Source organism: Trachemys scripta, chromosome 4 (genome assembly GCF_013100865.1).
Source record: "Trachemys scripta elegans isolate TJP31775 chromosome 4, CAS_Tse_1.0, whole genome shotgun sequence".
NCBI lineage: Eukaryota > Metazoa > Chordata > Testudines > Emydidae > Trachemys > Trachemys scripta.
Window position 1 is genome coordinate 58,813,559 of NC_048301.1, and position 15,616 is coordinate 58,829,174.

The 15,616-nt window shown below is 43.6% G+C and overlaps 1 protein-coding gene across 2 annotated transcripts in view; it reads left to right on the forward strand.

The window, feature by feature from the left end:
- Positions 1-4,654: 4,654 nt before the first annotated feature.
- Positions 4,655-15,616, forward strand: part of BUB1B (BUB1 mitotic checkpoint serine/threonine kinase B) — a 43,455-nt gene continuing 32,493 nt past the window's right edge. Inside the window, exons 1-8 of one of the 2 annotated variants that reach the window (XM_034769017.1) lie at positions 4,655-5,040; positions 6,129-6,287; positions 7,352-7,411; positions 7,687-7,831; positions 10,712-10,908; positions 11,011-11,183; positions 11,336-11,535; positions 14,781-14,875. In XM_034769017.1, coding sequence (XP_034624908.1) covers positions 6,148-6,287; positions 7,352-7,411; positions 7,687-7,831; positions 10,712-10,908; positions 11,011-11,183; positions 11,336-11,535; positions 14,781-14,875 — 1,010 coding nt within the window. In that variant the 5' untranslated portion in view covers positions 4,655-5,040; positions 6,129-6,147. Of the gene's footprint in view, positions 5,045-6,128; positions 6,288-7,351; positions 7,412-7,686; positions 7,832-10,711; positions 10,909-11,010; positions 11,184-11,335; positions 11,536-14,780; positions 14,876-15,616 lie in introns of both variants that reach the window. The other variant, XM_034769018.1, reaches the window with a different exon arrangement.

Sequence of the window (15,616 nt, forward strand, 5' to 3'; positions counted from 1 at the left end):
ATTATATATGGCATGAATAAATACAGATTTACAAATCCTAGCATGCTAATTTATCGTCTTATATGATAGGGATAAATCATGCATAAAAGTTGTGAAATAGGTTACAAATGCAATAAAAAATAAGGTATTCAAAAGTTTTAACAAATGGGGGTTGGGGCGCCATTTGGACTAGGGCTGGCCCTGAGCACAGCCAGACTGGTAGAAGAAAGTACAGTCAAATTTTAAGCAGAAGAGAAAACATGGGACAGGAAGTAAAAGGAGAACACACCGAAAAAGTCAAGAGGGAATGGAGGAAAAAGTAAATGAGATACAGCAACTTTATCAGAGCAGAGCATGTGGGATTGGTGGGATATGGGTAGGTCTGGCTGGGGCTTGGGTGCCAACCTGTCACAAAGGGGAGGATCCAATCAGACAAGGTTGGAGATCACTGTGTTAGTCTGAGCTGCCTGTTATGCTAAGAATAGAGACTAAGGTCAGCGAACCAAATCAAGGGAACCATCTTTGTGTTGTAATCTTCTCCAGAATTAAACTTAATGGCCGTCCTAATAATCCTAATGAGTTTACATCACAAGCAAACTGTCTTGCCATTGCTCCTTTGTCTCATGAATATAAAGGGAACATGTGACTTTGATTTTCATTCCCCACCCCAACAATTACTGTCCAGAGGAATGGCAGTGGAGATACTTAGTTCAGGATAACGTAAGGAAGCCCAATGTACATGTTTTTATTTGCACCCCATGATGTACAGTATGGATGGTGGGGACAGGAGGTTAGATAGAATGATTGCCAACTGTGCTTTGCTGGGTCTGATGGGCAAAACAGTAAAATGGCAGTAAAATTTGGGAAATAATGAAAAGTAGAGATACTGGGCTATGTGAATGCAAAAGCAGGAGAAACTGGGACAGATTCCTAGCTGGTGGAAACACATGTATCTCCATTGAAAGCACCAGTGTGAAGTGCTCTGTGTGTGGCATAATGCTTAATTAGCAGGCAGCCCCACTATACACTAGCCCCATAAAGAGTGCATTAAAATAAATTAAATTTGGGTGACAAAGGTCTGGATAATTGTAGCAAGGTTCCACCTCTGTCAAAAAAAAGCTGCACTCTTTATGCCAACTGGAGCAAAGGGCCCTTGGCACCAACTGCTAGTTAGGAACCCAGAAGAACCCAATATCTAATAAGGCATCCAAAGGTCAAATTAATGATCCAAATGGAAGTCACATTCCCAGCATAAGAGATGCTGATACAGGGCCTGATTCTCCACTATATTACTCCAGTTTTATGTTGGGTTACACCAGTGCAAAAATGGATTAACAGAGTGATGAATCAGGCCCATAATTGCAAGCTCTTCTGTGTGCTTATCTCGATTCCCAACGTTATCTGATTTAATATGACCGCTTATTTTTATAGGCAGCGCAGGTAGCGATACCTCTAGTTTAGATTGCCCAACTCTTTCCATGATAAGAACTTGCTTTCAGCTGCTTACAACTTTGCCAAACTTAAAATGTTTGGGCTGACATTCTACATGCCAGGTGTCTGCCTAAGCCTGAATTTTTTTGGAAAGTTTCAGCTACAAATGATATAGCCATTGCCAGGAATGAGGTTAGAGAAAAATACAGTGTTTGCCCATGTTAAAATAGTCTTACTACTGCTTTGGTGAGAAGCTTTAGTGACTCCAGAATTTGGATCAGGGACTTGAAATTTGGCAGGGCAGTTGATGTCAGGTACGTGCCTTTTGCTACCCCAGTGAAAATTCACCTATATTTGGCCAAGTCATAAGCCTCAAAACCAAAAACAAACAAACAAAAAAAACCCCTCAATTTGCATGTATGAAGTAGTGATTTCTTAGAGTTTGGCAGCTACATTCTCCACAGATTCCGTCTGCACTGAGAGTGCTCCATCCCCTTACAGTGCCCTGTGCTGATCAGCCTATGCATGCGGTACCTCCCCACACTGTGACTGAGCATACTCTACCACAAGGCTGCAGGTACTCATCAGAACTTTCCTTTTGTTCCTCCCAGCTACTGTGGACTGGAACTTAGAGCAGGGTGACTCTCTCTCTGGTGCTCAGTGCTCCTCCTGCTGGCGCACAGGCAGTATGGAGAAGGATGAAGCTGCCTGTCTTGAATGTTAGAAGCATGGGACTGCAAGAGATACTGGGCTATGTGAATGCAAAAGCAGGAGAAAGGTCTTGAGAGGTCTTCTAGGCCCATCCCCTGCACTCATGGCGGGACTCAAGTATTATCTAGACCATCCCTGACAGGTGTTTGTCTAACTGGCTCTTAAAAACCTCCAATGATGGAGATTCCACAACCTCCCTAGGCAATTTATTCTAGTGCTTAACCACCCTGACAGTTAGGAAGTTTTTCCTAATGTCTAGCCTAAACCTCCCTTGCTGCAGTTAAGCCTATTACTTCTTGTCCTATCCTCAGAGGTTAATGAGAACAAATTTTCTGCCTCCTCCTTGTAACGTTTTATATACTTGAAAACTATTATCCTGTCCCTTCTCAGTCTTCTCTTCTCCAGACTAAACAAACCCAATTCTTTCAATTTTCCCTCATAGGTCATGTTATCTACACCTTTAATAATTTTTGTTGCTCTCCTCTGGACTTTCTCCAATTTGTCCACATCTTTCCTGAAATGTGGCATCCAGAACTGGACACAATACTCCAGTTGAGGCCTAATCAGCACGGCATAGAGGGGAAGAATTACTTCTTGTGTCTTGCTTACATTTCTAATATATCCCAGAATGATGTTTGGTTTTTTGCAACAGTGTTACACTGTTGACTCATATTTAGCTTGTGATTCACTATGACCCCGAGATCCCGTTCTGCAGTACTTCCTAAACAGTCATTTCCCATATGTGTGCAACTGATTGTTCCTTCCTAAGTCCCAAGGACTCTGCATTTGTCCTTGTTGAATTTCATCCTATTCACTTCACACCATTTCTCCAGTTTGTCCAGATCATTTTGAATTTTAATCCTATCCTCCAAAGCACTTGCAACCTGTGTTCCCTCTAAGCTGCGTGCCTGCGCAGCCACACAAGAGGTCATCAAGGGCCGTGCAGCTGATTAGTACAGCCGTGCAGGCGTGTACATAGGGGTGTAGCCACAGGTGGGCCTGGAGAATGTCTAGGTAGGTAGATCAGTGGGGTGAGACGGGGGTAATAAGTGGTAGGTGGGGGCAGTGGGGTGATGTGAGGGGTAGCGATGGGGAAGCTTGGGGCGTGCAGCGCTGCGGCATGGAGAGACACCTCTCCCCCAGCCCCGGGGCTGCAGTGGTGAGAGAGGGCTCTCCCCCAGCTTGGGTTGTGGCAGGGAGAGAGGACTCCCCTCAGCCAGGGGCTGTGATGGGGACAGATGCCTCTCTCCCAGTTCTGGGGCTGCAGTGGGGAGAGAGGACTCCCCCCAGCCCTGGGCCAGTGGTGTCTCACTCCCCAGCTGAGGGACCCGGTTCTCTTGGGCTTAGCCAAGCAGTTTGTTTCCCCTGCAGTCCAGTCAGTACTCATCAACTGGTGATGACTGGCCTGCTCTGATGCAGCAGCACCCCAGGTGGCTTTTTTTGATCTGATACTTTTTAATGCAACAAGGTGAAAATCTCAACCACGTGAGATCCCTCTAAATTTCCCTTTCACCCTTATTTAAAAAAATCCAACAGTATTCTACTCAGTAGTTACCCCGCACACTGTAGTGGCACTGTTGCAAGATGCAGCACTGTTGGAGGAATAGCATGGCACTTTTGCATAAGGATAGCTTAATGGTTCTAACTAAGGTGACCAGACAGCAAGTGTGAAAAATCAGGACGTGGTTGGGGGGTAATAGGAGCCTATATAAGAAAAAGACCCCAAAATCGGGACTGTCCCTATAAAATCAGGACATCTGGTCACCCTAGTTCTAACTGTCAGGGAGGGAGGGATTTGAACACAACTCTCAGAAGTTAACTATGAGCATGAATGAAGGGAACTGGTTACTCAGTCAGACTCTGAGGATCAACCGAACACTAGCTGGTATGGTTGTCCCCTAGACCTACCCCTTCCTCTTTTCCTTCAAGATTTGCCACTGCAGGTAAGAAGAGCAAAGTTATGGTTGGAGGCTGTAGGTCCATCTTGAGACATCCTTTGGGTGGGGTAACCTTAGCCAAGCTTTTCTGAATGTCCAAATATTGTTTTTGTGTTGAAGGCTGAATAAACATTCCTGTGCATATGGATTATTTGGCATTCCTTGTAACTGATTGCTTAATTATTTGCTCCATTATTTTTCTGAGTACTGAAATTAAGCTGATTGGTCTGTAATTCCCTGGGTTGTCCTTATTTCCCTTTTTATAGCTGGGCACTATATTTGTCCCTTTTCCAGTCCTCCAGTCCCAGAAGGGCAAATGGGAGATTTGCCCTTCTGGGAGCCGCTCAAGGTAACCACCGCCCAGGCACCTCACCCCCTCTCGCAGTCCAACCCCCTGCCCCAGCCCCCTCCCAGAGCCCATACCCCCTCCTGAACCCCAACCCCCTGCCCCAGCCTGGTGAAAGTGAGTGAGGGTGGAAGAGAGCCTGCGGGGGCAGAAGGGGGCTAGTGTGAGCGGGGGCGGGGCCTCGGAGAAGGGGCGGGGCAGGGGTGTCTGTGCGATTAGCAACACTAATGCTGACCCGGCGGGCTGAGGGCCAGAGCGCGACCTGCGATTTTGTGGAGCTTGAGCTAAATTAAGGGCCGAGGTCAGCCTGAGCCCTGTGATACTGGGGCCAGCAGCACCTATCACGAACCCGTACTCGGAGTCCTACTGCACAGGACCGGGACGCCGACCCCACGCTCTGCCGTAGGAAATGGGCCCAGCGGAAACTACCCTCCTGCACACGGAGCTTCCGGCGGGCCGCGCGACCAATCAGATGTGTCCGTGGTACTAGGAATCGGCCAATGGGGCCGAGGCTGGTGGCGGTTGAAGTTTAAACTCTCGAACGGAGCGAGCGAGCGAGCTGGCTGCCGTTGGGACTTAGCTACAGAGGCGCTGAGGCGGTGTCCGTGGCCCGCGGACCTGGGGTTGCCGCGCCGGGTAGGTGAGCGCGGCTCGAGGGGAGGAGGCCCTGGGTGGGCGCTGAAGGCAGGACGGCTCCGGGGTGGCTCAGCCATTGCTGGGTCGGCGGGGTGTCCCGGGAGGGGCTGGGCCTTCGGACGTGCCCCAGCGATCTCAGAACCTCGGTCTCCCCCTTCACTTGGGGGGGGGGGGGTCTACAAACCCCCCTGTGGGCGGGGGACCCCCGGCAGACACGGCCCCCCCCGCCCCTTGGGACGCCCCCCCCCCCCCCCAGGCTTGGCAGGATGAGATTGTTAGTGGTAAATGTCAGCAAGCCTGGATTTTCCCCCTGCACCGCCAAACCCACCGAAACATATTTCTCTCAGTCGTTACTGCCCCTTACGGATAGGCAAAGGACGAAAAAACACAGCCCGAGAGCCTCTGATTTAAGGATGTTTAGTTTGTATAGTTTTGTTCTGTGATGTTGAGAGATTGTGTTTTAATGGTTATAAAGCTTAACCTTATTGAACCTCCATCTCTGGTGTCAGTCAGTACTTATTGCCTGACCTCCCCTCCCCCCCCATCATTTCCTGTAGGGTGACCAGATGTCCCAATTTTATAGGGACAGTCCTGATTCGGGGGTCTTTTTCTTATATAGGCTCCTATTCCCCCCACCCCCTGTCCTGATTTTTCACACTTGCTGTCTGGTCACCCTAATTTCCAGAACTGTGAAAATGTAAATTGATAAAAATGAAACGAAATGCTTAAAACCCATAAGTTAATGCAACTGTGAACATGTAAATAGGAAAAATGCTTAAAATAAGCATCTATTTAGCTGTCAAAACTATAAAACAGAATTCTGTCAAGTCTATGGAAGAGCCACAGTGGCTGTGCTGTTTCAGCCAACACTTAAAGTTGGTGGTTCATTTAGTTAATACCCCATCAAGGGCCTCTCTCTCATCCTCACTCTTCTCAAGTTGTAGCTTTAATAGGAGTATAACTAAGTGACTTGCCTGAGGTTGTGGGAAGTCTGTGGCAGAGCAGAGAATTGGGTGTGTCAAGTAAGTCCCAGTCTAGCACCTGAAGCCCTGGACCACCCTTTCTCTATTGTTTACTTTCTTGTGCAGTGTTTCAGGGGAGGTCACCATGTCACAGGAGTGGAATGATTGGGAGCTGAGTAAAGAGAATGTGCAACCCCTGAGACAGGGGCGAATCATGTCTACCCTGCAGGAAGTCTTGGCTCAGCAGGAGACTTCCAGCCACACAGCTATTCAGCAGCAAAAACAGTGAGTAAAATATTGACCTATTTTCATCAGTGTTTCTGTACCTTCTGTTGAGTTTCCACCATTAGTCTCCTGGATATAAGAAGAGTGTAGGGAGCAGAAGTACAGTCTGAATTTTTACTAATGCTGCTGTGTATGGTTGTAGCACACTAAAGCTGTCAAAGGAATTTGTCTTTTATGCAATGTATAGATGAAGGGCTGGTGCCAAAGGGAATTCTTTTTATGGATCAATAGTGGAACATTTAAACTGCAAGCATTAAGGCAGGGGTTCTCAAACTCTGGGGGTTGGGACCCCTCAGGGGTTGCGAGGTTATTACGTGGGGGGTTGTGAGCTGTCAACGTCTACCACAACCCTGCTTTGCTTCCAGCATTTATAATGGTGTTTAAATATATAAAAAAAGTTTTTTTTAATTTATAAGGGAGGGTCTCATTCAGAGGCTTGCTACGTGAAAGGGGTCACCAATAAAAAAGTTTGAAAACACTGAACTAAGGAGAATCTCTTGTGTCTGAATATTCTTCTAAAGAGGAATATACAAATATTACAGGAGGATGTCCCTCCTCCCCCTCCCCCCCCGCTTTATAGTAATCTTCCAAATGAAAGTACTGAACAGGGAAGGCGCAACTCCTACCATAATAATCTAGTGAGGACGGCTACTTGTCAGGGAAAAATACCTCTCCATGATAATAATCCATCAAAATGGGCTACCTGTCAGTTGATTATCTTTCCCTCCCAGGGCACAAGAATTCTCTTTGATGGGACCATATGACTCTCAGGATAGTAACTTTTGGAAATGCGCACTGAAAGGCTGTTCCAATGCCTCCTTGTTAAATGTCAGAGTACTAGAAAACTTTTTGTGTCCAAGGATGGTTTAAAAGCCTAATTTGGTTCTTTTGACACCAGTGGAAGCAGGATTTGGTCCTGCTGCGGGAGAAATAAACAAGTTTGTCTCTGAAGAAATATTCACAGTGATATGAATAGGAGTGAAGATCTTGTTTTCTGCCATGTTAACTATATATCTTTGTAGTTACTGAGCTACTGTTTACGTATCATATTGTATCTTTTCTAGGGAATTTGAATCTGAAATCCGCTTTTACTCTGGAGATGATCCATTGGATGTTTGGGACAGGTAGGCTATCTTTATTTTGCTAGAATGGGACAGTAAAATCTCTAATAGTTAGAAATTATAGAGTTTCATGTAGGACTATTCACTTCTTGTAATAAAGTGCTTTCATTTTGTTAACAGAAACCCCCGCATCAATGGGTTAAGGTGTACAAAGAGAAATGTCTTTTGTTGTAATAATCTATGGTCTATCTTTTCTCAGTACTATAAACCTAATTTTTTTTCTTTTCTCCTCATAATATATAAAAATTAAGATGCCTCCATTTTTATACCATCTACAGGTACATCAAATGGACAGAGCAAACATTCCCTCAAGGTGGAAAAGAGAGCAACCTCTCAGCAGTGCTGGAGAGAGCTGTAAAAGCACTGAATGAGCAGCAGAGATACTACAAAGACCCTCGCTATCTCAATCTCTGGCTCAAGTTTGTAAGTATCCTTTTGATGTTCTCTTAGGTACTTTCTTAAGCATTTTCTGAAGCTTTCGGATGTCACTGAACTGCTTTTCTTTGTACAGTGCATTCTGTGACTGATAGCAGTGTAAATTTAGGATTAGTTCTCTACACTTCTGTCAGGCACGTGACAGCTGTTCACAATATAGGATTCATATACCAATCTAGCATTTAAAAACTGCTCTTCCAATGGAATCTTCAAGAGTCTTCTGGTGTCATACAATTTCTGTCCAGGCTGAATGTGGCTTTCTTCAGAAGTATTCATTTGAAAAACTACATATTTCTTTAGACTGATGCAGCTTGATTCTCTGCTCAGTTAAACAGAGCAGAAGAAGCTTAAAGGAATGCAGCTGACTTGAAATCTAGTCAACTAGAAGAATTAAAAAAAAAAAAAAAAACAGTGAGGGGTAAATGAAATGTCAGCTACTATATCTGCCTCAGAACGGCTCATGGTTTTTTATCCTTTGATGTTTTTCTTCTTTCCCCTGTTGCTGCATGGAAGGCACACACAAACAGAGGAAACTGACAGTGAAAATGAATACACAGAATAAATGGAAAGAAGAATTTTTTTTCCTATAATCTTTTTCTAGTTATCTTAAATGTCATAATAATAGCAGGCAAAAACATTTAAAATATATATATATTTTTTAAGGCACAGGTTCATCATATGCAATAGCAGTCCGCAGGCTTCTCTAGGTGGCTCATTTTCCATTGCATATGCCCTGTGTGTTGCTAAGAGGCAGCACATCCTTTTGAAGTGCTTGTTGCTTCCCAGAACTGGGTTCCTTCTGCCTAGTACCCTCTCTCCTGCATCACCCCAGTAGGGGGAGACTAAGTCTTCTGTTAGGCAAGATCCTTACTCCTGGAAGACACATAATGTCCTCTAGCTACTATCACACATGGACACTTCATAAAGTTCATATCCTTTTCCTTGTCCCTCAGAGTGATTATTTAATTGGTCCCTTCAAGTAGGAAAATGAGTGATCCTGAACTGTCCAACATCTCTAGTTAAGATGAAATGAGAATCCTGCTGCTACTCACCTGCCTTACATTAGTTTTGAAATTAGCTACTTTTCATTGTAACAGTCAAAAGAATAAAGTAAAATTGGAAGATCTTTATGGCAGGGACTGTTGTTCTGTAACTACAGTGCACAACACGGTGGGGGCTTGGTCCATAACTAGGTCTCCTAGGTATTACAGTAATACTAATATCTCTGCTTTCCTTCCAGTGAAGATCAGACTAGTGTAACGCTTTGCTTGTTTGAGGCAGAAGGAAGGGTTCTAGTTTTAGTGTAACTTCTCTAATCCAAGTTACAAAACATGAGACCTGAAATAATTTAAAAAAATAAATGTTGATTAGCACTGTTCTGCTGGTTTCACAAGTTTCAGAGTAGCAGCCGTGTTAATCTGTATCCGCAAAAAGAACAGGAGTACTTGTGGCACCGAGAGATGAACAAATTTATTAGAGCATAAGCTTTCGTGGGCTACAGCCCACTTCTTCGGATGCATAGAGAATGGAACATATATTGAGGATATATATATATATATATATATATACACATACACACATACACACACACACACACACACACACAGAGAGCATGAACAGGTGGGAGTTGTCTTACCAACTCTGAGAGGCCAATTAAGTAAGAGGGAAAAAAAACTTTTGAAGTGATAATCAAGATAGCCCAGTACAGACAGTTTGATAAGAAGTGTGAGAATACTTACAAGGGGAGACAGCTTGTAGTCCATCTGGGAATGGCTGAGCCATTACAAACATTGAATCTATCTCCCCTTGTAAGTATTCTCACACTTCTTCCAACCCAATTGAGTTTGGTTTCGTGTTGAGAGTCACTGAGGCTTTTGGTCATGGGACACTTCTTATCAAACTGTCTGTACTGGGCTATCTTGATTATCACTTCAAAAGTTTTTTTTCCCTCTTACTTAATTGGCCTCTCAGAGTTGGTAAGACAACTCCCACCTGTTCATGCTCTCTCTGTGTGTGTGTGTGTATATATATCTCCCCAATATATGTTCCATTCTCTATGCATCCGAAGAAGTGGGCTGTAGCCCACGAAAGCTTATGCTCTAATAAATTTGTTCATCTCTCGGTGCCACAAGTATTCCTGTTCTGGTTTCACAAGGTGCATTTGTTTGAGGGACTGGATGGCTTGAGGTTAGTAATGGTGGCTTGTAGGTCACCGTTCTAAATCTAGCCTGATTCGGGAGTGATTTTAAAGTTAATGCTATAGGATGCCCATTCAATTCCACATTGAAACTACCACTAACTTGCATCTTAGTTGGAACCAAACTAAGTTTGGTACCAAATGAATTTCCCTAAATCCTAAGTTCCCTTCTGGATGCTAGAGGTAGTCTTTCTTCTTGCTTCTCTTCCCATTCCCCAAATGTCAGGCTGTTGACAGGGTAGTGTGTGCCTGTTCTGAGGATTAACAGGACTTTTGCCTCCAGGGCCATTAGTCTGGCACCTTACACAATTCTTAAACACTATTATAAAGAAAAATAAAAGAGAGAAAATGCCCATATGTAAGTTTATGGGCTGGAATTAAGTGAACAGTTCTATCACCCATTAAGTATATGCATAGAGTCATAGGTAGCAATAGCAGTCTTGCTTAGTAGCACTATATTTGAATCTTCTAGCAATTGCTTTCCTCATCTTGTGAACTTCTGATATTTCTCTTAAATGCAAAGAGTTATGTCTAACCTTGGGTCTGCTCCTGTGGAACTTGACCTGCAAGGCTTCCATTGTTTTCATCAAAGGGCAGCAATTGACCCAGAGTCTTCATTTTTTTTTTAATTTTATTGGTGCAGTAAATCACAAACTTCTGGGCTATTGCAGGGAAACTACTGTAGTGAACCATTGGACCTCTACAGTTATCTACACAGCCAGGAAATTGGCACATCGCTGGCGTTATTCTACATCACATGGGCAGAGGCGCTTGAGGCGAGAGGTAGTTATAAGAAAGCAGATTTAATATTCCAGGAAGGGCTTCAGCGCAGGGCTGAGCCTCAAGACAAACTACAGTCCCATCACAGGTAAAACTTGCCCGTGGGATGAGTAAAAATGGATTTGTTTTGTATGGCTCTGAATAGGCAACCTGCATAGTGAAATTCACACTGACTTTTGCATTTCTTCAGGCAGTTTCAAGCCCGTGTCTCTCGACAGACCCTGCTGGGACTTGAGCAAGATGAGGAGGAGTTGGATCTTCCTGTTATAACTGAAACCCAAAGGAGCTCACTGGCAGAACTGAAAGGCAAGGGGAAGAAAAATGTGAGAGCCCCAATCAGTCGAGTAGGCGATGCTCTTAAAGGTAAGTTTGGCTGGTCAATCCTTTTGCTTATTGAAAAACAGTAATCTTGTGATGTCAAAAATACACTTGAGTATAGTATGCAAATAGCTGACATTGGTAGTTGAGTGTTCCTAACATTATTCATATACAACTTGTCTCCTTTTTACATCTAGCTGCAAACCGAGGCCGAAGCTTTCAGAATTCAACATCTCAACATGTGTCAAATGGCCCAAATTTTGCTGTATTTGATGAAAACACAGCCTCAATCTCTAGAGCTGAGCTTCCTATACTTACACCACAGCCATGGGCAGCACCCCCAACAGGAAGGGCCAAAGAGAACGAACTGAAGGCAGGACCTTGGAACTCGGGAAAGGTAAGGAGTGGCAAGGCTGGTTGCCTAAAATGGAGGGAGGTTATAAGAGTAGGTGATTTTTCCCAGTCTCTTTCAAATTAAGTCTATGCATGCTATATATGAAGTCAAACTTACCTCTCTCCTTTATGATTTAGCTTTATTGTAACTCGCATAACAATAACAAAAGCCTCAACCTAAGATTTCTTCCTAAGCCAGGCTATTTCTATAACTTCCTTAAAAAATCTCCACATCTCTGCTTCCAGCCCCTTAGCTCCACTGATTTATAAGAAAGCTCCCCTTGCACTGTGAAATCAACAGATGTCTGCTGAGTCTAATTCTTGCTAAAGAGAAGGTGCAACAGAAGAGACCTCGTACCCTTTTATGGAGTTAGGGTGGGGTGGAAAGGGGAGAAGCTGGCCAAAGGTGGAGTAGGAAAAGGGACAGGAGAGAAGGTGTGTACACACCCCCATACACAAATTTTGGTTAGTCCAGTGAGATGAGAGCAAAGCAGAAGACTAATTAGCTGCAGCTAAATTGGCTTAGTGAAGCACAACCTGTGGAACAGCTTGAGGATATGGTTGTGCAGCCTTGTATGCATGGGAAGGGGGTCAGTAACATTCCACGGGTCTGGTGGCCGGAGAACTGAGACTTAGAGTGGTGACAGTTAAGGTGATCCACCAAAAGCATCAAGAAGGTGTTGAGGAGAAGTTGCATCAAGGCAGTACTCTAGCAATGTAGCGTGGCTTGCAGACAGACAGGGAAAGGCGGGGGGAGAAGGGATTGTGCTTCAGGCTGCTCCTCTTTAAAAAGAAGCAGTTTAGTCTCAGATGTTAGCTGAGAGCAGCTGAAATTAAGTCAAACGTTTGTTTAAATAGGTACTTCTGGCCTCCATCACTCCAATACCTGAGTGGCTTAGTCAGAGCAGATGGCGAGAATAGATGTGGAAGAGTCAAAGGGCAGTAGAAAATATGACCACCTGTGTATCATGAGAGTGAAAATGGTAGAAATCAAACAACTGAGAAGGAAGAGTAGGAAAGAGCAAAGGACTCAAATTATGAAAACCCTGAGAAAAGAATTGCCACTAGTTAAAGGGCAATTTGATTAAGAGAATGAAATGTGCTTGCATAGCTAGCATGTTGGTCCAAGTGAATGGAGTGTGGTTCACAGTATCTGAAGTTTAATTAGGGCTGTTGATTAATCGCAGTTAACTCATGCGATTAACTAAAAAAAAGTATCACAATTAACCACACTGTTAAACAATAGAAGACCAATTGAAATTTATTAAATATTTTTGGATGTTTTTCTACATTTTCAAATATATTTATTTCTATTACAACACAGAATACAAAGTGTACAGTGCTCACTTTATATTTTTTATTACAAATATTTGCATTGTAAAAATGATAAACAAAAGAAATAGTATTTTTCAATTCACCTCATATAAATACTATAGTGCAATCTCTTTATCCTGAAAGTGTAACTTACAAATGTAGATTTTTGTTGTTGTTACATAACTGCATTCAAAACAAAAACAATGTAAAACTTTAGAGCCTACAAGTCTACTCAGTCCTAGGCCTTGGCTACACTTACCAGCTAGTTCGACGGCTGGAAATCGAAGTTCTGGGTTCGACTTATCGCGTCTAGTCTGGACGCGATAAGTCGAACCCGGAAGTGCTTGCCGTCGACTGCGGTACTCCAGCTCGGCGAGAGGAGTACCGCGGAGTCGACGGGGGAGCCTGCCTGCCGCGTGTGGACCAAGGTAAGTTCGAACTAAGGTACTTCGACTTCAGCTACGTTATTCACGTAGCTGAAGTTGCGTACCTTAGTTCGAATTGGGGCGGGTAGTGTAGACCAAGCCCTACTTCTTGTTCAGCCAATCATTAAGACAAGCAAGTTTGTTTACATTTATGGGAGATACTGCTGCCTGCTTTTTTTACAATGTTACCTGAAAGTGAGAACAGGCTTTCGCATGTCACTTTTGCAGACAGCGTTGCAAGGTATTTATGTGCCAGATATGCTAAACTTTTGTATGTCCCTTCATGCTTTGGCCACCATTCCAATGAAAAATTTCTAAAGATAGCTACTGCACTCGACCCAAGGTTTAAGAATCTGAAGTGCCTTCCAAAATCTGAGAGGGATGAGGTGTGGCACATACTTTCAGAAGTCTTAAAAGAGCAACACTCCGATGCGGAAACAGCAGAAATCGAACCATCAAAAAAGAAAATCAACCTTCTGCTGGTGGCATCGGACTCCGGTGATGAAAATAGACATGCGTCCATCCGCTCTGCTTTGGATCATTATCGAGCAGAACCCGTCATCAGCATGGACTCATGTCCTCTGGAATGGTGGTTGACTCATGAAGGGACACATGAATCTTTAGCGCACCTGGCACATAAATATCTTGCGACGCCAGCTATAATAGTGCCATGTGAACGCCTGTTCTCACTTTCAGGTGACAGTGTAAACTAGAAGTGGGACTGAGTGGACTTGTAGGTGCTAAAGTTTTTTGTTTTATTTTTGAATGCAGTTATTTTTTTTGTACATCTGAAAGTTCAACTTTCATGATAAAGAGCTTGCACTACAGTACTTGTATGAGGTGAATTGAAAAATACTATCTTTTTTTTACAGTGCAAATATTTGTAATAAAAAGTGGGTACTGTACTCTGTATTGTAATGGAAATGAATATATTTGAAAATGTAGAAAACCTCCGAAAGTATTTAAATAAATGGTATTCTATTGTTTAAAGCACAACTAATAGCGATTAATTTTTTTTAATTGCTTGACAGCCCTATTTTTAATTAAGTCAAGGGGAATGAGAAGGAACAAGGGTTGTTGACTTCCTGGTCATAATCTGCAAGGGAGGAAAATGGGGAAGTCAGGAAGCACTCAGCTGAGAGTAGAGATTATGCTGCTGAAGTATTGGGGCAATCTTAAGCGAAAAGTGGGTGGAAGAGGAAAAAATAAGATATTGACTGGGTAATGAGGATTATCAACATCTCTGGAAATGAGACCTTTCTTTTAGACTCCTATGTGTCACCGTTTTTCGGGGTGTTGGCCATTTCGAAATTTTGTAACTTGACTGCATAGCGGAAGGAAACTGAAGTGCTGGAGAGAAATGGGTTTTTATGGAGGCAGGATTTTTAAGGACTTAATGAGTTATCATTGCGGACATCAAAGTCTGGGCAGAGAAGGAGAACAAATCAGCCTATGGGTGTGTTTAAGAATGAATCTTTAAGCTGCTAACATTGGGTTTCTGCTCCCTCAGCGTCCTCGCGGTAACATGAACTCTGGTGTAGAGGTGCCCTGTATGCTGCCCAGCTTTACCCCATATGTGGAAGAGTCTGCACAGCAACAAGTCATGTGAGTTTCTATCTCCTCAGAAGGCTTGTAGTGGGAGCTGGCAGGGTTGGGGAGAAGGACACAGCTGCCCTGAATTCTCAAAAGTCTACTTCATAAGTCTATGGCCTTGTCTGTGTGATGGTAGGGAGCAGCCAAGTCTGATCCAGGTTTGTAACTATGTTTCGTAGTGTCTTTTGGAACTTTAGAGTCAGCTTAAAAAGGGGTTTTCTTTTGAGAAAGCTTTCAAAAAGTTTCCATGACCAGTATGGAGGAGTATGTTACTTGGCTTGAACCTAGCTTCCTGCTTGTGCATTGCTCACTAAAATGCCTCTAAATTCCTCTGATGTTTTTATCGCTTCATACACTCCGGGGAAAAAAATGTTGAGGTTGTTTACCCCTTTCTGGAGAAGGTGACTGGTGGTAGTTATTCTTGCCACAGCTATCTTGCAGTAGTGAAAGTGAGTGCAACATTGCTTCTTTTTTGACTGTGTATAAATACAAAAGTAAGAGCATCAAGGGCTTGGTTGCAGCACAGATTTTTCCCTAATTCAAAGGGCTTGTCTACACAGTGTGAACAGTGCTGCATTAATGCTCTCTAGGGAACTTTTAGTGTCCTCCATCAGAGTCTACACAGGCCAGTTAGATTCCATGCACAAAATGTTGATGCACATTAGAATTCACACCCCACTGTTGTGCATTACTGTACTGTGTAGCTAAGCCCATAGTTTTGTATATTGTGCATGGAATCTAAGCCATGTCCTG